Below are 24,126 nucleotides of genomic sequence, written 5' to 3' on the forward strand. Positions count from 1 at the left end.
TTCTGAACAGAAGCCCGCAATCACAATCACACAACAAACGAAGTTCTATTCTGTCAACCACAACTTTATATAGGGCTGAAGTGGAAAAATAAAAAAATAAAAAATAAATAAAGCAGAACATGTCGCAAAGAAATTTCCCCACTTTTATCCTAACTTTAGATCACCAACCAATTCTGATCATAACAAAAATAACTGCCAAGAGTAGCTAGGTAATTCACTTCACTTTATTCTGCAAAAAATTGCAACAAGACAGGACACTGTGATGAAGACAGTGAATAGCTGCATACAATAAATTACAAAACCAGTAGTAACAAAATATTAAGAAACTGAAGAACACACAAAGGCTTAGCAGACACACTAAAAGAGGACTAAACTGACATAACAAACATAAGTCACAATAGGTTCAACACTATTTTACAAATAATTCTGACAAACACATACGCATTTGGAACAATAAGAAACATCAGGAATGGGGTTATTTATTGGTTAAACACACTGTATCCAATAATTGGAATTCAGTGAGTGTGTATCATGTACACGCCAAATTGAAAACTAGTTTCAATCAAAAAAATTAAGTACTTTCTCTGCTATGTACATAGTAGTAAAATATAATCTCCAACCTCTTCAAAACAAAATAACTTTACATGCATACAGTAAGCAAATCAGCCTGTTTCCACCCAATACCAACCATAAACTTCAACCTCGCGCACAAAAAAATTCTGGTGTTTAGATTTCTGTTTCCGGAAACTTATGAATAAAAGTACCATTCATACTGAAACACAAGATTTCCCAGAACTGATGATGTTCTTCATACAGATGCAAGAAAACATAAAAACTATTAAAACCAATTTAATTTGAAATTGATACGGGGCAGTAAGCCCAAAAAAAGTAATATTTCACTTGAAGTTGAATAAAGACAACAAATTATTCTCACCCTATGAACCACGATAGAAAAACAAATTCAAATATCTTGTGGAAAAAATTAAGATGAAGAAACCATAAAGCATTTACCTTCCCTCTGGAGAAATAAAATTATCCTCACATTAGTAATCATTACCAACATCTAGCATAGCTGCAAACACATTTCAAAAAGGCAACTACCTTCAATTACACTAATAAAAATTGCACACCACATTAGGATAAGTTACAGGAGGAGTATAACTGCATGTGCCTTTAATTATAAAATACTTCGATCAGTTGATTGGCAAGTATTTATGCCAATCAGACCACACCAGGACAACCACAAGACGCAAGTTTGTGAATCAGCTCACAGCAGAATCAGCACAAGAAAAGATCTAACAATGATGCTGAATGGCTATGCCATACAAGCATCTGAAAAAACCTCTTTTCAAGAGATTAGGCAGGTATTAAATCTCTTCTCAATTATTCACAGCAACCATGAAAGTGATTTCAATCATTCGATCTTTCATCATTAAATGAAGAAATCCACACATATTGAAATGTCACTCTGATAAAAATAGAGACATTATTAACTTCTTTTATCTCTTAGAATCCAGTATGGGGAGAATGTTACAAAAATAGACAGACTTTATAGAAGCAACTTCTAGCACTTTACATCACAACTTCCCTCGTACAATTTTTTGCATTAAAACAAGGGCTATGGATATATATTCTGTTTGACTCATATAAACTTTAACAACATTTTTTATGACTTACCTTCATTATTTATATCGATTGGTACAGTACCTTTCACAAAATAATACAACGCATATCATTTTTTAGGCCACAAAATCTTTTATTACTAATAGTAATTTGCGTTTCATTGGCATTTAAATATACTTATTTCAGTATATTGGTAAACGGACTAGACTGATTCTCATTGACCCTTGCCCTAGAATATTTAGTATTGCATGAGACTTTGGCTGTTTGATACTACACCAAAATGCTAAGCAAATATATACTACACAACCAAAGTGATTATTTTATATACATAATGAACAATTTAATACCAAATGGAAAATAAATATTATCCGAATATAATCTCAGAGGGCATAAGCAAGTCATGCGAAAAATTATTGATGCTATTAATTACCAGTATCTTGAGTATGAATCTAGCAGTTTCACATTTTATAGCAACTGATTGTGACTGACCAAGTAAAAACTCTTTGCAAAACAGAACACAAGCTCATTCTTAACACATTTAAATCAAAGACATAAACAATAACCTCAATACTTTCACCAAAACAGATGAAGTACCTTTACCACATACAATAATCCTAGAATTTGAGTGTCATTAAAATTCCAAAAACGATACTGAAATATCCTTGTATAGATATACTTTCACATTTCACCCAGCTTGAATAAAAAAGTCGTTTAATGAGAAAAATCTCTCGGACCCTGAGGTATCTAGGAATAAAACTATAACAAAAACAAAACCATTCTAGCACAATAAGGCTTTGACAAACTGGCATTTAGCTTTTGCCAGGTTATATATCACATTTGCATCATGAAGCATATGATTAGATCACATTTGACATAAAATAATATGTTCTAACAAAAAAGCTCTTAAATAAATAGTACACTGGCTTTAGAAGCCAAAAAAATATTCTTCCCTGAAATACAATGTATTATAGGTTTTATATATGTTTTATGAGTATTACACCTACATAATGTCAAAAGGCAATTAATAATTTTAATGGACAATAAACATAGCATCCTTCAAACTAAAAACTTCTGTAGATGCCAACACTGAGCATTAACTAACCTCTAGCACCCTAACTGCAATTCCAAATCTGTAAAATTGAAACCTAAAATGTCATGTTATTAGTCCCAAACCATGTCTTTTAATGATACAACAGTCATTCAAGTACAGCAATGAAAAATTTGCCCGCTGGAAAAATCAATTGTAGGTTGCAATCTAAACCAATGGTAACGAAGAGTCACAGAAACAGTATAATTTCATCATTAAATCTTCAACACAAAATGACTGATTTCCATATTTGTTGATGCGATTTACATCACCAATGACATGCCCTCCGTTTTCACTCCAGGCATCCCTTTTCAGGATAGCCTCCAGTTGAGCTCCACCAGGAGATGTTTCCACGGAGACTCGAGTTTCAATAACTAAACCAGCAGGGGAAATAATTGGGGCACTTGGCAACATTAACTGAGCATTCAACACTTTTACAAGTTTCAATTCTGAACATTTAAAACGGAAACCAGATTCTATAATCATTTTGTTAACATGGGATACCAAAGCCTCGGCAGCTTCAATTGCATGAGGGTCTTCAGGGCTCATCTCCTTCTCATTTCCACAAACACAGTACGTGCGTGGTATGCCAATTTCAAGACAAGATCGATTCTTTGGTAAGGGCCTAAAGGGAGATAAACCAACTGTTCCCCAGCGAGGTACCTTTGACACAGGACCAAGATTGTCCATAGCAATATCCATGAGAAGCTCGTAGATATCAAACCAGCTCATTAAAGTAGCTCTATTCAACATGAGGCCCTGGTGCAAATGAGAATGAGATTGCTGAAAAGATTCAGGAAGTGATATAGAAAAAAATGGCATTCTTTCTTCTACCCTCCCTATCACAGTGGAACGGATATTATCATAGCGATTGCCATGATCTCCCATTACGATGGTAATTGCATTCTTAAAACCACCACCTGTCCATATGCGTTTTAGCATGGATACTATATCATTGTCCACCACTTTGATTGAATTTATATGATCATGGCTTAATGCAGTAAGAAAAGAAAATGCAAAGTACCGAACATGGGACATCTTTCTCACAAATTCCTCGGTGTAATTGAATAAAAACATATGCTGTGGAATGTTGCCATAACACCTCGAATCTGAAGACTTGAATGTCTTGATTTTGTCAATAGCTAACCAGAATGGACGCATGTAGTAATCAGTCGGAGGATTAAAAAATCCTTTGGCAAGATAATTAAAAATAGAAAATTCAGGTAGATCTTCAGCAAACATGGTAACATACCCAGCTTGGCTAAAATTTTTCCAAACAAATGGGACATCGTCAAAGTTCTGATGACGAGATTGAGTATCGCCCCAAACTGGTATATGGAGCTTTTCATCAGGTAATACATCGTCTTTAAACAAATGCTTGTAAGCTGCCATTCCAGATAACATTGGCATCATGTTTGGATAGGTATTGTCCCCAGTTTTAGTCAGGCCTTTAAAGATGTGCGCTTTTAAAATATTGGTGAGAAAATTGTATGTTTTAGGTAACTGGTTGATAAAATTCAACCTAGACATAGAATCAAAAACTAATATAAAAACACTAGGTTGATTTGGCTTGCTTCTATCTTCAAATTCATGTGCAATGGGTTTCAGACCTTTTGATGCAAGTGATGGTACATAAGCATGGGCAGTCTCATAAACAAGTCGACCATAAGGAAGCTGATAACATTTAACGACAACAAATTCTGAAAGAAGAATTTCTGGTTCATTGAAGATGAGAGGAGGACGAAGACGTACACGATTATCAGTGTGGTTGCCTCGCTCTATATCTTGATAAGCACACTGAAGATCTACGTTTGGAATGCCGCTGGATTTAATTCCGGAGATATTTCGACGAATGAAACCATCACTATCAACATAGGTCAAATAAGGCTGCGTCTGTCCACAGAGAATTTTTTGCCATGGGCGTATGTACTGTAAAATACTGGGATCGAAGGGATCATAGTCTGGCAGTATGCATGGATGGCTGTCAGGCACAGAAGATGAATTCCTTTCATCTCGGAGCAAGTACTCTTCGACGTGGATGCGATAAAATTCTGCTTCAACAGATGATATGTACGATCCATGGATAAAAAAACAGATCAAAACAGAGCATACAGCAACGATGAAGAAAAAAAATTTTTTCAGCGTAATCCCACGAATGCTGGACTTCAAATTTTTCATAACTGGTTCAGCTTTCTTGAAAGGGTCCTTCCCAGGGGATCTGAGAAACAAATTTTAGAGCTCATTTTAGTATAGGTAAAAGAGTTGTATGTTTTCCTTAGGATAGGAACAAAACAAAAAACTGTGTGAAACAGCAGCAATATTATTTAGTTTAAAATAAAATAATATACATACTCAGGAAGGAAATGAAGGTTAATCAGAGACAAGGGTTACCTAGTTCAGTTGATAGCCATGAATTTCATCCATTAAGGCAAAACCAAAGAAGTCAATAAGAACCATGCATGACCACTATATTATTTACAGTGAAATAATTTTTTTAAACAATATTATTCAAACATGTGAGAACTTGACAGTCAGTCAGTAAGTACTTTGAGTAAAGAGTGAACTATATAGAGCCTAATTCCAGCACTTCAAAATAACAAAAACATAATAGAAACTCAAGATATCATAGAAATTAAAATAAATGATAGAATTAGGTAAGGCTTGGTCTATACTTTCTTACTAAATGCTACAGAAAAGATATGATTTTAGAGTCGTTAAGCAACTAAACTTACAACAGTATTGCTCATGATTAAATCCAGTAAATGGGAAAAAATTTGAAATTGGTATAATGAAATATTTGTGACCATGCACATACAAATAAAAATACTTATACTAGCATCACAATTACTTTTCCCAAAATTAATTATTACCTCAATTGTAAAGATATATTTCCCTTACATAAAAAATGAATATTGACGGGTCAAGGGTTGTCATGATTATTATTAATTGATTGCAATTAATAATATTCATGACAACCTGATTGTGTAAAATTTAACATCTGGTAGTATCCATTTATGCGTGCAAAAACATAATTTTGCACTCTACACGGATTTCAAGGATCTAAACTAGGGCCAGAAGAGAACCCAAACCTTACAGCCCAAGTGTCTGTGTGTTCAATACATAGGAAAATATTAATGTACTACACATGCATTCGACAAGATGTAAGTGTGATGGGTAATGAACTACTATTATTAACATCATCAGTGATTCACTGATTAATGAAGGTACTTAAGGAAGCAGAACATTTCTACAGCATGAAGAAAAATGTACCGTTTTATAACATTCCAGTTTTTTGCCTGAGTGATAAAGCATGCCTATTCTGACCCTACATCTGTTTCAAAATATAAATGATGAGAAGGCACATATTCAAGCAAAATATACTACTGCAAAAATAAAATATTTATCAATCGAAATCTTGTTTCGTGTTACGTAAAATATTATCGATTATAATGCACTTCACTCAACTTTGGGCATCATCTATACGCTAAGATTTAAAAGAGAGCCCAATTTTTGTACTTTTCAGCATTAAGTGTACCTTTGACAACTCCATCATCGTTTCAAGTACCATGTTATCTTGCAGAAAATAAGAATTATAGTATTCCTTACATTAATGCAGAGTTTGAGCATAAAATATCAAATGCTTGGTTTTCAACTTATAAATTACTAAATCAATGGCATTGCCAATATTAAGGAGTTTACATCATGAGAATAAATTCCTACCAGAAGAGAACATTCGTATAACATTTTTTTTTGTATAATACGTTTTTGAGATCCCTAAAATTGCAAGTTATAAAAGACATTTTTTGACAGAAAAGGCCTTTCTCACATGGCTGTGCCCTCAGATTTCATAAGAGCTACTACCCCCTTCTGGGATTCCAATGATGAATGGATAAAATAAGATAAGACAACTGAGAAATCGCTGAGAATCCAATGTACAAACCATTGCACAGGCTTTTGATGCAAAGTCGCTTGAATTTTCAAACACATTTCAATGAGAACAAGTGGGAGGAACCCATATGCTTAATTTGATGCAGTGGCGTAACTACGGGGGGGGGGGAGGATGAGGGGATATACCCCCCCAAATCTTCTGAGAAATCAAAAAATTATATGAAAATCTTGTCTGGATTTGATACACATATATTATCTGAATCTGCTAAAAGTTAAATTTTAAGCACCAAAATGATGTAAAATGCATTTTCAGGCAGGCTATTTTTCAAAACTTTTCCTGAAATCCCCGTTTCCTGGGGGGGGTAGCCCCCAATAACTTCCCTCATCCTCCCCTCCAAAGCCCCCCCATCCCCCAAAGCATATTCCTAGTCACGCCACTGATTTGATGGATATCATCGATGGAATTAATGTGAAATCAGTTACCAGATCCACAAAATATCCAACAAGATACCAAATTTCCATGTGAGATGCACACTGAAGCAACTACTCTGGATACATTCATTGTAGAGACCACTATCCAAACACTAATTCTCAGGCAAATTAACTGCTCCACAAAACAGTAAGCAGGAAACTTAACCAATGAGAAGAGATTGAAATGGGCACAATAAATGTAAATATCAAATACTACAAAAAAATTAAGAGATTTATCACATTTTATCACCAAATTGGGAAGGCCAATCAGATATTATGGTCACATTACACCCTGATCCAAACCCCCCTAAAGAAAATCGCTGACCATGTATGTGCAAACAATATTACTTGAACCGAAATGAAAACTTTCATTTAAGACTAAGTTTAAAAAAAAACAATTACTTAATAACTATTCACGAAAATCCACATTTTCCTTCCTTAGTGTAATTATACTTAGCTTTGGGAACTTTCATATCCAGATTACTTCCCAGGTGGGTATTTGATGGAGATATGATAATTTCTCTCTCAATCTAAATCTTGCAGACACAGGTGGATTCCACATGGAGCCCAGTTGGATTCAAGTATCTGGGTGGTGAATGAATTACTGAATCACAGCCTATGGAACCAAACTGGCATCAATTTGGTAGGAAGGTGCAGTAAAACCTCTATGTAGTGAACCTATTTAAATCATAAACCTCCATACTTCATACCCCCCCTCCCAACTGTCCCGTCAGATTTACATGTAAATTTATAGGCAAACCTCTTTTTAGTGAACCTCTTCATCTCGTTAAACCTCTACTTATCATACCAAGGAGACACGCCTGAGGTGGCCTAACTACCGCCGCAAATTCTACCGAGACAACTACAGACCATTAATGCAGCCACGATTGCATACATGGAATGAAAATATCAGCAATAAATGCTTCACACTTATTTTTTTCTTATACACCTTTAATATGCTGTAATTTTCATGTTAATCATTAGTTATGGTCATTTTGTTCCATATGAGAGCATACCTAACAGTAAATAAGAAAAAAGGTATCCAACTATTCTAATCATTTTAAGTGACTGTTGAATTGATAGAGATCACATCCTTTTTTCTCGAATTATGGTAAAAATCACATGAGAGCACTCGCTTTATGAAATTATTAAATAATAAATACATGTTCACTAATGTAAGCATGTTTGTTTAAACACATAAATATAATGGTTTAAAACAGAGTAGAGCCTTTCATTTCCAAAGGATATGAACAAATGGTGCCTATCACTAAAACCTCTTTACAGTGAACCTCCATACAACAAATTGCCCAAATTTTGGTCCTCTCCATTACGATGTAAACAGGTTTTACTGTATTTGGTAGAGGTTACCAACAGCTTTGGTCATTTTTTCCAGCGGGAAGGGAGGGAAATGAAGGTTACATAAAGAGAGAGAAATCTAGCCCACCCTTAACAAAAGCACAAAGTGGACTATAGCTTAACATCTTATCCAATGGACAGAGAGCTGTATGTGCTCTCCACCAACTACTAAGCAGGGATCAAGCAGTCACTGAAAATCTCCACCATTACTGATTTTTGGACCCAGGCCCAGACGGTGGAAAGCCTCAAACCAACCCCAACCCGATTGACCTTTTAGCCCAACTCAATGCACACTAAGGTGCCAAATAGTGTGATCATGGACCTGTTCTACTCAGAATAGTGTCTTGAGCAGGTTTTTTTTCCATGACAGCTCACATCTTAGCTCTGGTATCAGAAGTATCTGGCATCACCCTCTGTTCCTAAACACAAACTGGTACTCTCCCACTAGAGTCATTGATATCTAGTCATTTGGTTATGATGAGGGATGAGAGAAAATGGTTCTCTAATTGCATGTAATGTTTAGCTTACAGCATATACCTCAGAATCTGGATTGTTATCTACAAGTGTGATGCAAAACATTTTTACCGGATAAAACTTTTAAGCTAATACTTTTACAGGACTGAGGAGTGAGGTGTGCCATGCCATAGCCAATAGTGTGGCTGCCAGCAGATGGTAAGGGTGACGGGGTTTGCACCGAGCGCCTTCACTTCAGCATTTTTGCATTGAAGAAATAAACATATGATACAATGGATGAGATTTTCACCCAAATGACTGGTAGCGGTACGTGGGAGATTCCACTTTTAATGATTTTTTAAACGTTCAAGAGGCTTCAAACCAATTATAATCCACACCAATCCAGAAAATACCTTACTTCTCTACCCATTGGGCTAATCCCTTCCCTCTCATTTAATGATTAAATGGAAACTACAAGTGAAACCAATTATTACACTGAAAAACTACTATGTTAATATTTTTCCATTACATTTATAGTTATCCATGGCAAATTTATCAGAAATACATAGTGGGCTTGTTCAAATCTGGTCCATTAACTTGATATAACTTAAATATCCTCAAATAATCCTGACATGATATAAGCTTCCGACTCAATGAGGGAGGAGGAATCACATGCATTGTCGATTAAGACTTCATTTACAATAACATATAAATGTAGTCGCAATGAATACATTTTTTAGATAATTAGATATGTTAATCTATCCTACAGGACCAATCAAACCAACAAAATATTTGGAGAGAATAGGTTTCATAACATCTCATACATAATTATAGAGATTTTTCTGGGCTAAAACATTCTGCTGATAATTGCCAGGGTTAGAATGATGAATTGATGTCCAATTATGAGGGTGAGAGTCGCTTAAGTTATGGCTCACTCTAAAATAATCCTAACATGCACATCGCTAAGTGAATCCATTCATCATATACTTAGTGGACCACGAGTAAAGAAGGGGACTACTGTATGCATGAAGTCCTAATATATATCTTTTGACTGGTAAAAAACACAAATCACTCTTTGTAGCTGTGCAGAAGTGTCCCCCTTCCATTTTATGGGTTTACAGTTTCATTATGAAAATTTTAGCATTTTACGATATTTGCAATGGCCAAGTTAATTTGAAAGTTTTAATGAAATAGGCTGACGAATGTAATGAGAATCTGGTTGAGCTAGAAGCAGTAATAAAATGCTACAAATGTGTAGTGTACGTATCAGCATTGCAGAGACGCAATAGCAGTAGCCTCAAATAATATATTTAAATTGAGCCATGGTAAAGCAAGGATTTATTTCGTTACTCCTCAGCTTTTCTGGGCTTAAGGATATATTTGGGGGGATATCTGAACATGTGTGCTGATCATGATATTCTACTTTCCAAGATCTTATTAATATTTCAGAAGTCACTGCACAACTTTTGTACACCTAAATAGAAGATGAAATTTGATAAAAAACAAAAGTGAAATGATCGTAGGATAAAGGGTTTCACAGGTTAAAAGGCTAACTATAGAAAAAATATCACTGAAGACTACATGACAAGCAGGTGGATTTGTCTTTCAAATTTTTTAAAGATAAAACAAGTGAACCTGAGATTGGGAATTATATTGATGACAAATATAAATTATAGCTAACAAAAGGAGTATAACAGAAACAATTTAACCTTTACAACCATCCGCCTCCATAATTTTCAGAGAAAAACCGAGATGTTTATGTATAATAAGACAATCTCCAGGTAAAATGTACCAGGCATGTGACAACCGATTGTATTAAGTTAATAAAGTGAATTTAGTGATAAATGAATGGGCTCCAAAGCAATAACAAAAGAATGCATTCTCCAAGAATGAAAAGATTTAACAGTTTTGTTATTGGTGTAGGAGAAATGAAAGTTACACAACAAACCAAACATGTACAATAAGTTTAATTAGAAAGGCCAAATTGAAGAAGTTGTGGGTGGATGCAATACACAATGTGTAGCATTAAAAAAAATATGAGCAAGAAAAAAAGGGTGCTTTAAATACTGAATTGTTTTTGGAGGAAGCATAGGCAATTAGAATGTGATATACATGAGGTAGACTAAGAAACGGCAGAGTGAAGAAGTTGAGGGTGAATGTGCTACCCAGAAATTTTGAACTAATAAATGATTATGAGTGTAATGAATGGTGTATGAATACTGAGTTGATTTGGTAGAAGCAAATGCATTATGCATGGATACAGAAGTAAGGTGAAAATTACTGACATTGATAATGGTGTAGGCCAAACACCAAGCCTCGGTCTTTTCCAACTTGGTCTCGCCAAAAAGTAAACTGCATTTTGAAGGCATGTTTGGGAGAAATAGAAACTTAAAAGCCAAGCATCAAAATATGGCAGATAGGTATAAGCAGGGTGGTTTGATTTTCTCATTATTTACTAAGAGATGTAAAAAAATAAGCATTAAAAATGTTAGAAAACTATTGGCGTAACCTTAAAGCTGTACAGTTCAGATTAAGGCTGTGAGCAAGCTATTTGTGGCCTTATTACACTGCTACAGGCATTGAAATCAAAGGTAAAAGATAATTTGCACCAAATTAGAAATAAGTATTACAAACTTGAAGACATCTTTGGACTTTGAATTGACCAAACCAAGGGCTTTTGTGGCTGTCGGAGGCATCAGGATTTCTTGATGAATTTTTATCAATCTAATCGAGACTTTTCACCTTCCTCACCCCAATTACTTCCCTGTGACAAATGGAAAGCATCAAAAAGCATTAATCAATGACAAAAAACTAGACATTTAATTTTCCTAGATTTATTTTTGAACTTCAATCTAAGTCGCAATTAAATACAATATTTTCTTCTTCTAAACAGAAATGGTATTAATGGGGGATTGTCAAGATACTATGGGAGTTATTTCAAGTTATCCTGTAACATAGAGGACCTCAAAAATGCATGCTACATTCTTAACTCGTTTAAATTCCAAAAACAGGTGGAGACATTGCAGCTTAAGTTTTCGTGAAAGGGGAGATTCCGAAAAACTGTGCTTACAATTGACTATAGTGACATCATTTCTCTGACTGTATTAGCAGGGAGATTCTAAAATTACACAAGGAAGGAGAGAAATGATGCCATGGGCAAAGTTAGGCAAGAAGGTAAATTTCAATTTTTAGAAGCTAGTGAAATAATTGGCCTTATCGTGACTTAATTACCGAGTAATAAATACATTGTCATCATTTATGAAATTAAAAAAAAAATGATATTTTTAATTTGTTCCCTGGGAATCCCTCATTGATAATTTGTGAAATGCATTATCTTAGATGTTAGGTAACCTAAAATTAAACAAATAAATTCCAGTTCATAATTAAAGAAGAAACTTTCAAAATAAATAAAAATGCAAAACTCACAAGTAAAAACTATCATAGTTGACCAAAGAATTGGGTTTCAGAGCGATATGACATAACACCCCTCCCAATTGCTGGCTGACTTCAATGCATTTTAACATTAGCAATAAAAATCTTTCATTACACCACAATTTTCAAGCTATACGTGTTTAAATATATAATGCATGCCTTTTCATTTTTCACAGAAATGGTTAGAGGCAAGTTAATATTACATGAGATACATTTTTGTGACCAAGAAAGTTTGAGAAAACGCCTGAATAATGGTTCCCTACAATTCTTTCATTGATTAGAACTGGGGCAGAATTAAAATTATTTAGCTTAACTTAGATTTATAGAAATCTTCAAAAGCATATAACATATTATGAAAAAATGCCATTCTTTCAAGACTTAGCTACAAAGATTTCTCATAAATACTAATACTAATTTCTTACTCAAGAGAGGATAGCATGCATGGGATTTGAAGTCATTTCTTAAGTACTCAACAGTTCACTTGACAAATATACCGCGTTATATAAATTCTATAACAAGTTTTCGTATCCCACACTATAATACAGGGTGGAGTAAAATCGTGCCACAAAATTTTAACCCTGAATAGCTGACGGCAGTAGGAACTAAAATTACAAATTGATGCTTAGGTCGAAAATGCACCATTTTCGAACTACAGAAACTTTGCGCCAAGAGCTCCAATTCGCTGTAAGTTTGCTTTGTTTCTGGAAGCTCTGGACAATTCATAGACTCGAATGATTTGCCTGCTGGAGATCGCAATGTGCCCAAGGCAGCTCGTAAGCCCAGTGGTAGTGCAACAGCCTTGCAACCTGGGGTATTGGGTTCAGAGCATTCCGCAACAGGACAAACTCACGGCGTATTGGAGCGCTTGGTGCAAAGTTTCTGTAGTTAAAAATGGTGAGCTGGCATCAGCTATCCACGATAAAATTTTGTGAAACAATTTTTCTCCACAATATAATATACCATGCCACAACCAATTTGAAAGCATCAAGCCTTTTGATAAAGAAGTTTGATGTCGTAATCGGTCAAAGACCAGAAAATATTGTTATGTGGAATATAAAATGAAAGCAAAACAAAGAATGTACCATGAAAAAAGGTAAGGTAGTGTTTTTTCATTATTTTGAAAAAAGGTTACAGGTCAATAAAAACAAACAAGAAGCAAATGATTTCAAATAACAGAGGTAAAATCTAATACAAGGTATTTTTCTGATATTCTAATTTTGGCAAGACTATTTTTTTATGTATACGACGGTCATCATCATCTGATGGCTATAAACATCAAATGACAAGATGAAGATTTCTACATATAACAAAATCATCATATCACAGTCCAAAGCAATCGAAAAATACCATGTGTTTCAACAGTCATAAAAATTATTTCTACACGTTCACCACATACGCGAAGTTACGGTAACATTGGCATGAACAAGACAGCTAGGGATTATGATGCAATCCATTGCACAAATTACCTACTCAGTTATTCAAAGATCAAATTTTATTCACTTTAGCTGGCAGTTTCGGAGTAACAGGTAATTACCATAATATATACATCGAGATACTGCCCCACTCTTCCCTATTAATTTTTTTCACCACTTAAACACTTAATAAATAAAAAAACAAACACTACTTGGCAGCAATTTAATTTCCCTAAGCAATTTTTCATACATAACGTCCTCTGAGTCACATGCCGATAGCGCTGCTTAATCACATGTACGGCCAGATTTTCAGTGGAAAATCATATCCAGGAACAGACCTGATTATTCATCATGATTACACATTGAAATATTTACCTAACATGTTCATTGATCGCATAACCCAAATGCAATCAATGCACCCTAAAAGAGAGCTCTTAAAAGAACTCATCACCATTAGGAAATTCCCTTTCGTGGTAATATTAATTTGACATAGAGAATTATACATTTCAAAGAAAATTTCTAACAGTAAATAACTGAAACTTACGATTCAGCTGTCCATACATGAAATATATAAGACTCTGACTCGCACCGACTACAATCGTACAATGAGACCTGTATAGGATACAATGTTCTTCCCGGTAACAGCCTCCGCACCAACACAACTATAACACAAATGCTATGTCAGTGAAGAGGAAACTCAACTAAAATTTGATAAGATAACTGTTCCTCGTATAGTGTGAGTGAGTGCACTGAGTAAATGCCTGAATGATAACAAATGATAAGAAACCCTGTTGCTGTTCCTAGGTTCCTAGAAAAGATTTCTGGTAGGAACAACAACAGAGTAGGTAAAAGTAATGTACACTGCCAAAACTTTCTGATTCACAATCATTTCAACACGTAAAATAGAACACTAACATAACTGATTACATTAACTATCGGAAAGGAAAGCAATCAGAACACCGAAGACAAAATTTGAATCTGGATTTAAAAGGACTGAATTATATCAACAACAAATCGCATTCTTGAAAAACAATAGTTTAACTACACAGCAGTCTAACAAGTAGTTTTATAGCAAAGATCTGAAAACACTTCGAGTATCCACAATAAGTTTCCCGGGTGAAATGAACCCTAGGGTCCGGATATAAATGAAAGTATCTAATAATTTCCACAACGAAAAAACATAGATCTTACCAGCACCAGAGACTTCAATCATTCTTCCTTTGGGTTATTTGCTCCTAAAGCCGCACAATATGAGAAATTAGGCCTCTCATCTCCATTTAGCCGCCCACACCACGCGATCGGGTCTTCATCAACAACCATTGCCAATAACAAGTAAAACACGCGCAGCAAATTAGGGAGGGATATTCGAAATTGAGACGTCGCGACGCGTCGCGCGAAGGGCGCCTTAAAGTCACACAATGAGACAAAAACCTAAAAATACAATGATACAGGGGGTGTTTCAGGAAGAATCTGCAATACTTCAGGAGGTGGTAGGGGAGACAATTTTAAGCATTTTTTGTTCACAAAAATGGGGTCGCAACCAGGCGTCTGGGGTGATTGGGGGCCCTCGGCTGGAGCTCATGATGATTCCACCCCGGAAAATTATAGGATTTTGCATTTCCGGAAAACAGATTTTGACGCTATTCTGGCTCTTAAACACAAGATTAAATTTAAAAAATACAATTTTGTAAGAAAAAATACTAATAAAAGTGGGAACTTCACAGATTAAAAAATTTAATTAGGAATTATGGTTCTACTATCTATTTAGTGAATTTTTTCATTGAAAATGCTCTAAAATGAATGAACCTCTAAAATAACCTTTTCGAATAACCCTTTCAAAAAGCAAAAGTAAAAATGTTAAATATTACTAAGCACATTATGGGCCAGGTGAAGACTTGTGGTTGTTTTGAATTAACTATGTCTAATTAATTTTTGCATAGCAAATAGACGTAGTCACAAGTACATAGCTTTTATCCATGTTTATTATTATGTTTTAGTTTTTTATTGTTTTAAAAAGTAGATAAAAACTTATGCAAAAATTGAGGTAAGTACTAATTTTGTAGAAAATTTTAAGCCCGCATAAACAAACGTATCTCAAACTATTTTTTTAAAGGATAATGTTTAACAATTTATTTCGTCCATATAAATCAGCTGGCCAATTTGTATATTATTGAAGCTGTAGTTAAAAACGTATTTTTATCAGCCACTGTCAAATATTAATGGGACCAATCATTAATTCAATTATTTTTGTGATTTCCTTCAAAGTGAACATGCGTTCAAGGACTCATAAAAAATACTCACAATATAAATAATTACAACTGTATTAACACAACCAACTTCTACATACTTAAGGTAAGAAATAAAAAAAATAGCAATTAAGGTCAACTCTACGCATTTGACATCCTTTAAATATTGCTGATATTTGACGGGAAGCCGAACTTGAATTCAACATTCTATCCGAAAACTCCGCTCAAGTGGCAGATGAGCTGGGGTTTGAAATATCAACACAGAGAACGTCAAAGAAACAGAAGCAACGCGCCCGCAGAAAATCCAGAGGAATAGTTCACGAGATCAATTTCCTACCTTTTTTTGGATCATTTTATTTCAGAGATATATTTAAGATAGACAGCAAATGTTTCCGTGGAGTCCTTCTTGAAGGCCTCATTCCCTCCAACCTATCAAGATTCGCGACTCGTCAATACGGGCGTACAGAGAGCGTTACAAAGAAAGGGTTGGGAGCCGTAAGAGACTCGGAGGCTGCGCGCTAGGATTAAATTGCTCGAGAAATTGAGAATGGATATCTTATAAAGCGACACGGAGATCATCATATTAGAACCCCACTGCATTTCCAGGTACGACACAAACGATAAAATAGGAGAGATATTTAGGCGAACGGATAGGCGCAGGAATTCGTTATCTCTCCCGCAAAAAGGACTTCAATAAATGTTGGGCGTAATTTCGTTAGAATATTTCCTTTATATATGAATACGGCGGGTGTCCTGACATCCCCCGCCACACGCCTATTGAGACAGTTTTCAGGGTAGTATGTAGATGTAGATAACCACCATAAAACTTTTACTAACAAAACGGCCTACTACATGTGTACAGTAGTGTCTTTCTTTATCGAAGAATTAGAAAAAAACCGCCGTTTTTGAGTCTTGAAAATCACAAATATCTTATATCCCCGAGTCCCCCTTCGGCAGAGGGGAATTCCTCAGACCCCTGGTCCCCCCTTTGGTCCAAACTTAGATCCGCCTTTGGTATCAGGAGTATCACGGCAGGTTTTGCAATAGAAAATCGTTTCTTTCCTTTGTTCGCGTTTGGCGACATGGGCGTACCCAGCGGGGGGCAGTAAGGTGCAGCTGCCCCCCACGAAGCAGAAATAAATTTAGTATAAAACGAAAGTTTTGAACAAATTTTCTTTAAATACAAGAATAGTGATATTAATATAAAACATGTAATTAAAATTAAAATATTTTATTTTTCGAGCAAATAATTTTTAAAAAACTAATAAGGCGCTTTTATAATTTTCTTGAAATTTTGGTTCCCTAACTTTTTCTGTTACAACTTGAACTACCGCGGCTTGCCCCCGTCTAGTTTTGATCCTGGGCACGACCTTGTTTGGCGCAATACATTGAAAATAGAAACTAAGCGCTCAAAAAATTAAAATATATGTACAGAACTAACCAAAAAGTAAACGCAATTATAGAGAGAAGAAATAACCGCACGGAAAGATGACTCGAAGCGCGTCACAAGACGGTATTATTTAAACTATATAAATGAAAATACGAATATTCCAACGTACCTGAATCTGTATCTAAACTCTCATTGTGTAGCAAATTGATACAGGAACCACTTCTTGTTCAGCCAAGCACTAAAGTTTTTTGAGATATTATTAACATAAAAGAGTTTTTTCTTCTTCTCATCTGCGCCCCGCTTTTGTCAACACGTTTCAAAGAGCATGAAACTTATTGAAACTCTCTCACTTACCAAACCAACATTCACTGAACCACTTAGAATTTGTCTGAATCTGTGCGAGGAAAAATAGTGAATATTTGTGCTGAGGGCGCGCAACTTCCCCCTCTAATAACGCTTCCTTCCCTACTTCCAGTCTTGAGAGAAATACTTGGCACTGATTCCGGCGGTAATAGATACCCCTAAGTCAAAATATCAGATAAGGCAGATTTGTAACTATGCCCAGACATTGTAATCTGATATTTTTTCTCGATGAATTAATTGTCCGCAGTTGACCCAAAATATACCGATATACACGGTCGCACTTACGGTTGCCACTGTGGTCTCATTTCGCGAGGGAGATTCACACGAACTCGTCGTCGTATTTGGCCAAAGCGTGGAACAGGAGAGAGTCGGGATCAGCGCCCCAGCGCATGCCGGCCGCTTCATAATATACGCGATCGTTGTGGGGCCCCCCGAAGCTCGGCGCCCCCAGTGTCCTCTGGATGGCAGTTCTCTACACAACTCACTCATAGCGTTACGAGGGTTATGCACTATTATCGACAATTCCAGTAGTGAATTATCGACAATTCCAGAGGACTCTTGGGACCCCCTGAGTTCGGGGCCTTCGGCGATCACCGACCAGCCGACCTGGCCAGACCGCCCCTGGTCGCAACTACTTAGTTAATGGGCTACGGAAACGTAAACATTTTTGAAGCACTTTGCAGTTACCATGAAAACGATTTTTCTTGGTTACTGTGACAGTCGGCTTCGGGCCGCGCGTTGCGAGCCGAATACGCGACAGTCGGAAGCTAGAGCACGATACCTCAAGGCTGGGCGATGTAAAAATAAGCGGGTACATATACCTAATGAAGCGGTCCGTTCTCGAATTTTAAATCCCAAAAAAACATTTACAACTTAGCAAGCAAGATTTATTCATGAAATGGTTAGTAAGGGGACTTTAATCAATTAACAAAATATCTGCATCAATGAAATATGTGATCGTAAAGAAAGCAACAAGAAAACAACTTATAAAAAAAAAAGAAATTTCAATTTTCCATCAATTACACAACACAATTAACCTTTTATGGCAATTTTTAGTCTCTTCCGCGTAAATTATTTAAATATAAGCGACACCAAGGATTATTTTCACAAAATGACATGGCGTTACGAAAGTTATGTCTTTCTTCTTGAAAAAGAACGAGTGTGCGCTGATGGGAAACAAAGGGGAAAATCGGGGGGTTGAGTGGGAGTGTCGTCTCCGATCTTACTTTAGGAGTTGATGATGATACAGGCAAGGGCGTGGGGGTTGCTCGTGGGCCTCGTCGAAAGATGCGGCGCAGGCTCGCAGACAACTTCCAGGATCCGGAAGTGGGCTGTCTGGCAGTGGATGGCTTGGCCTGCCCTTCCTTCAGCAATTCTCGCGTACACCCAGATATCAGGATCTCGAGGAAAAAGGACAATCTGGCCATCGGCTGGCGAACAGATCGCCACGGCTCGTCCTTGGCTCCGGTCTCGCCTCGCCTCCACGATGACAACACATGCGGCGTCTATACTTCGCCTGCTGTCGCCTGCTTCTTCTAACTCCTCATCCTGACTCCTTCCGACCGCTTCTCGATCGCTCATTGCCGATCTTATCAGGACAAGGGAGGGGGAAGGGGAAACTACATGTGGTGTATTACATCAGCGCCACCTGCTTTTCTGAATACTTCACAATCGTTTCTTCCTACTTTTTTTCTTTATCGCGCACTTTTTGAATAACTTTTTTAAAAAACAACACACTCATACACATCAAAAATTACCAAATACAAATAAATCATCACTTGAAACAGACATTAGGAAAAAATAAACTTATAGTCATTTTAAAATAAACAAACCTTGCCATGAAATTAATTTATAAAAAAAACAAACATGCTGGCGAGCATTGTCGCCACAGTACCTAAACATTTTTTTATTCCCCATTAGGAGGCAGTCCCATACTTACACTGGTGAGGAAGTGCTGGTCCCTTTTACTTTTTACTCTATTAAAACTTTGGAATTTTAAGGACATTAAATAATTACGGTTTGACGAAAATGTGGGATTAAAATATTTCATTTTCCTCCTGAAACACCCTTTATACTGATGCAAAAACATTCACTAATATTAGTGGATCTCCGGATATTCTGAAACAAATAAATACAAAAAGCTCACGACCGCGACAGTGGTTGTGTGCAAGGTGGGGATTGAGATTGCCAGGAGGCTTTTCCTCTTTACACAAGTTCCATCGATTCCGCCTCAACATGAATCCACGTAAACGTACCTAAGATAATTTACGAAACTATGGTATGCGGGTTCAATCCTCTTCCGTCATAAAAAAAACCATGGTGCGTAACCTGTAGTAACTCCCAGTGATATTCTGGCAAGGGTGATCCAACAATCGTCTCGAATTTGCCATGAAGAGGTCAAAAAGGTACATAATTCCATTGGAATAATAAAATTAAAATTTCTTCTACGAAGGAAATAAACCAAGAGGGTCCATTTATCCTCCTAAATCTACTAGTAAATTGTATTAAAATTAAAAAAAATGTAAAGTATTGGGCGCAAGATATTAAACCAAATGAAGAAACAAAATGAGACTTGTTCATTCACGATTCTCGCCTAAAGTTGGAACTGACACTCACGAACCGGATAAGGAGTGATAACAATCATTTGTTTCTTACTTTTGATACGTAATTACATTTCTATTTAACTGAAAAGTTTCTCTTGCTATTAAAAGGTGTTGGCTCGATCATAGACCCAGACATAGCGCACTGACATAAATTGCACAAGTTACCATTCGGTTTTCTTGGCGCCACCATGTCTGACATTTTCGGCTCAAAATGATACAATTATTCCCCGAAAAAGTTAATATTTTATACATTTTCTAATGAATAATCCTCGAAATCATATCCAGCACGACGATGGCTTCGAAATGTTTCTTAGTAATACGAGCAACATAGACCGAAATATTTAATTTTATAAATGAAAGGATTCCACATTATATCCATTCATGCAGAGGATAAGAATTACATTTAGAAATCGGTCGAAAATTCATTGGTTTCACTTCTATACCTAGCATGTGGTAGTAAATACATAATTTAGCCTAAATTACCTAATTCACAAAAAAAACTCGAATCCTCAAACAAAAGGAGACTTCACACTTCAATTCCGACTGAAAAAATATCTAACGGATAGGAATAATGGGCTATTTTTAGGGACAACAAGCATGAAAATTATCCGCTAATCCTATCATAAATAAATTTCAGAACGGAAATTGGACGATGGTCTACGGCAGTGGTCATGGTTAGAGAGACTTCATCCCGTTATTTTCCAAACAAATAATGCGCGCACATTAATTACGGATATCTATATTAATAAAAGAGGATGTCTGTTTGTCTGTCCGCTATACGTTACGCTACGGCTGCATGGATTGCGACCAAAGTGACTTCATAGGTGTATCTCATACTAACAAACTTCGTAGTGCTACTTCCGGTTGCGTCCTTCGTGTCGTTTTCTCATTACCACGTATTACGACACATCATACAACTTATTCGGTTGGACATCCTGCCGAATAGGCACACCTATTGACACGATAACAGAAGAAAATCTAAAAATCCTGCAGTGCGATTAAGAATTCTAAGTTTCCCACTTCTCTGTATACTGTCCTTCCCGAGCAACCCTGGGTAGGGTAGCCTTCTGGTACTTCATAAATCTGAAATCGAAGAAGGTATCCTTAGGCCGCGTTTACACCGGAGTTTTAAAAACGTGTTTCAAACAAAAATTGCAAACATCTCAAAAAGTGCGCATTAGTAGACGAAACATTTCACTGTTGCCAACAGTTCTAGCGATTTGATCAATTGATTTTCCTTCCTCATAGGAAAACCCACTAAAATCGCTCGCACATTAATGGCTTTGCCTGGTTTCGCTAATAGTAGGGCCCTCTTCGCTTCGCGTTGAGGTGTCTTTCCCTCGTCCCGTCCCTTCCGTACCTTTCCTTTCCCAGAGGCGTCCACGGGCTCCTATCGCGGCGACGCCTCTTTTCCTTTTTCCTTCCTCTCCAGCCCCTCCCCGGGTGATCGGGCGTTTAAGCCACTGGCTTGGTTCCCGGCCCCGGTGTGTTGTACCCTCGAAGGGATCGCCCAGAACCATCATACTCTCTGTTGCAAACATTTTTTCAGTGTTTGAAACAGAAATTTTTTTCCACCTGAGGTCGGTAAAGAACTTTTGTTTGAAATGCTTGTTTCTGTAATTATGCGCCGTTGAAACATGAAACAGAAACATTTCCCCCGCTACTCCTCCGCGCTTCCACCTCCTCTACCACTCACGTGATCACTCGTCGCTCCATTCTATCATCAGGGCAGTGATGAAGGTCGAAAGTGTTCCAAACATTTTCATGAAACATGGAAATAAAAACCATGAAACGAAAATTTCAAACTTTTGTAAGAAACAACTGTTTCAAACAAAAGTTTGAAACATTTTGTTTGAAAATCCGGAGTAAAAGCGGCTTTATACTGCCGTCACTTCGTCACTGTCCAGCTCCCAAATCAACTGACGACGCTCGAGCTCCCCACAGCGGCGTAGCCGGGAATTTTGTTCGGGGGAGGGGGTCCAAAATCAGGTGGGGACGATTTTTTAATAACAGTATTAAAAAATCGTATTAAACTAATTTTAACACTTTTCATAATCGAAAAAAAATTCATTTGTTGAAGAAATATTTTGTAAATTCATTATTTTTCAATATGTTGTTTTCTTCTATGAAGGAAAATAATTGTGTTTTTATATTTTAGTCCGGACCTCCCGGACCCCCCCCCCTTGCTACGCCACTGGCTCCCCAAAACCTATTGTGTGTCCTCTTAACTCCATTGCGTGAGGATGAATAGGGTTCGTATTTTGTAGCGCTTGTACGGCATAGAGATGGCGCGCAGAATCTACCCACTCCGTAGTCCGTTTAAATGGGAGCTGGTCCATACAATTGATTCGTTCGAAGAGCTGGAGAAACTGGTCGCGCTGTAACTTAAACGGGTGCATCCGCTCATTCATGCACGTGTATCAGATTTAAAACAGGAACAACAACACTCTCCTGAGCTGATATTGCTAAATGACACCACTGGATATTGCGTCGTGTTCTCTTAACCTCACCGAAAGGTGATGTTGCGGTTACTTTTCGATAGCATTCGGCCCGAGGCATAAATTGGAAGCCCATACCAGTGAAGACCTCATTGTAAATATCTACATCGACATTCTAAAAAGGCTTGTGGCAGGGGGAATCAGGACACCAAACGTTTACGTATAAAAAGAAAGACCTCGAACAAAATTACGACAAGCTTCTATTAAGTCCTGAATGTTGCGGAGCAAAAACGAATAGGGTGGTTTCCTATTATTTTTTTATTGCCTAAATCGAAAGATTATTACTCCTGGAGCACGTATTTCACGCTTTTAGATTTTTAAATGACGATATCTATTTTTCGAGACCAAATGAAAAGTGAAAATTTTCAAGCCCGCGAAAACGTGACGGCTAAGTATGAATGCCGGGAAAACTCCGTGTGACGTCGTTCTGGTTCCCGCTGCCGCAAGTGAGGTGACCTTGGGGAGAGGCTTTGAGCGCTGATACGACGCAGGATGCTAGCAGGTAGCAGAGTACCATGCTAGCTGGTAGCGCTTGGCTTAAATAAGGATTATCAATACCTTATCAAACGAAGAAAACTTTCCGACCTTAGCCAGGTTTAATGGGTGATTATTAAGACATGTTTCCCTGAGCTCTGTGCCTCATGCATGCATTGGTAACCTCAGATGACGTAAAACTCCTATCTACTCGTATAGAAACTAGGTCCCTGTGAAGTCACGTGGAGTGGCATCGCATGGGCGCCAATCTGGCCTTTTTCAAATGAGGATAAAATTGACCCTTGCCTTTCGTCTAAACCGGTACTTCTAAAACCAAATAATTTGTATATTATGAATACACTAATGGCGGGTAACGAATCGCATTCAATGCCTCTCGTTTTCTTTGATGAAGGAAACTACCCTATTCCCATATTTATCCGTTCGGCAAAATATCTCTCTTAATTAATCGATTCCGTCGGACCTGGAAATATAGTGGGACTCTATAATGATATTGTCCATGTCGCTCTAAAAGATATCCATTCTCAATTTCTCAAGCAATCTAAGCCTAGCGCGCAGCCTCCGAGTCCCTAGCGGCTCACAACCTACAAAATACAAGCTATAGCGCTCAAGGTTGCTGCGGTGTAACCATAATTTGAGCCCAAAATTGATAATCCAACCTTCGTTATTGTTACGGAAAATGGAAAACTATTGAGGAAATGATTTATTTTTAATATATTAAACTCCTGATACTTTTTCTGCTTCGTGAGAATTAGATTCGAAGGAAATTAAGTCAGTGGATGGAATACAAACCTATCAAGGATTACATAACA

The 24,126-nt window shown here is 36.9% G+C and overlaps 1 protein-coding gene across 8 annotated transcripts in view; it reads right to left on the reverse strand.

Moving 5' to 3' along the window:
• Window positions 1–202: 202 nt before the first annotated feature.
• Window positions 203–24,126, reverse strand: part of LOC124165440 — a 62,712-nt gene continuing 38,788 nt past the window's right edge. Inside the window, exons 1-4 of one of the 8 annotated variants that reach the window (XM_046542861.1) lie at window positions 14,914–15,048; window positions 14,267–14,334; window positions 11,513–11,642; window positions 203–4,928 (exon numbers count right to left, since the gene is read on the reverse strand). In XM_046542861.1, coding sequence (XP_046398817.1) covers window positions 2,879–4,928; window positions 11,513–11,574 — 2,112 coding nt within the window. In that variant the 5' untranslated portion in view covers window positions 11,575–11,642; window positions 14,267–14,334; window positions 14,914–15,048 and the 3' untranslated portion in view covers window positions 203–2,878. Of the gene's footprint in view, window positions 4,929–11,508; window positions 11,643–14,266; window positions 14,335–14,913; window positions 15,049–18,947; window positions 19,429–24,126 lie in introns of those variants that run through there. The other 7 variants (XM_046542860.1, XM_046542866.1, XM_046542859.1 and 4 more) reach the window with 7 other exon arrangements.

This window comes from Ischnura elegans, chromosome 9 (genome assembly GCF_921293095.1).
Source record: "Ischnura elegans chromosome 9, ioIscEleg1.1, whole genome shotgun sequence".
Lineage (NCBI taxonomy): Eukaryota > Metazoa > Arthropoda > Insecta > Odonata > Coenagrionidae > Ischnura > Ischnura elegans.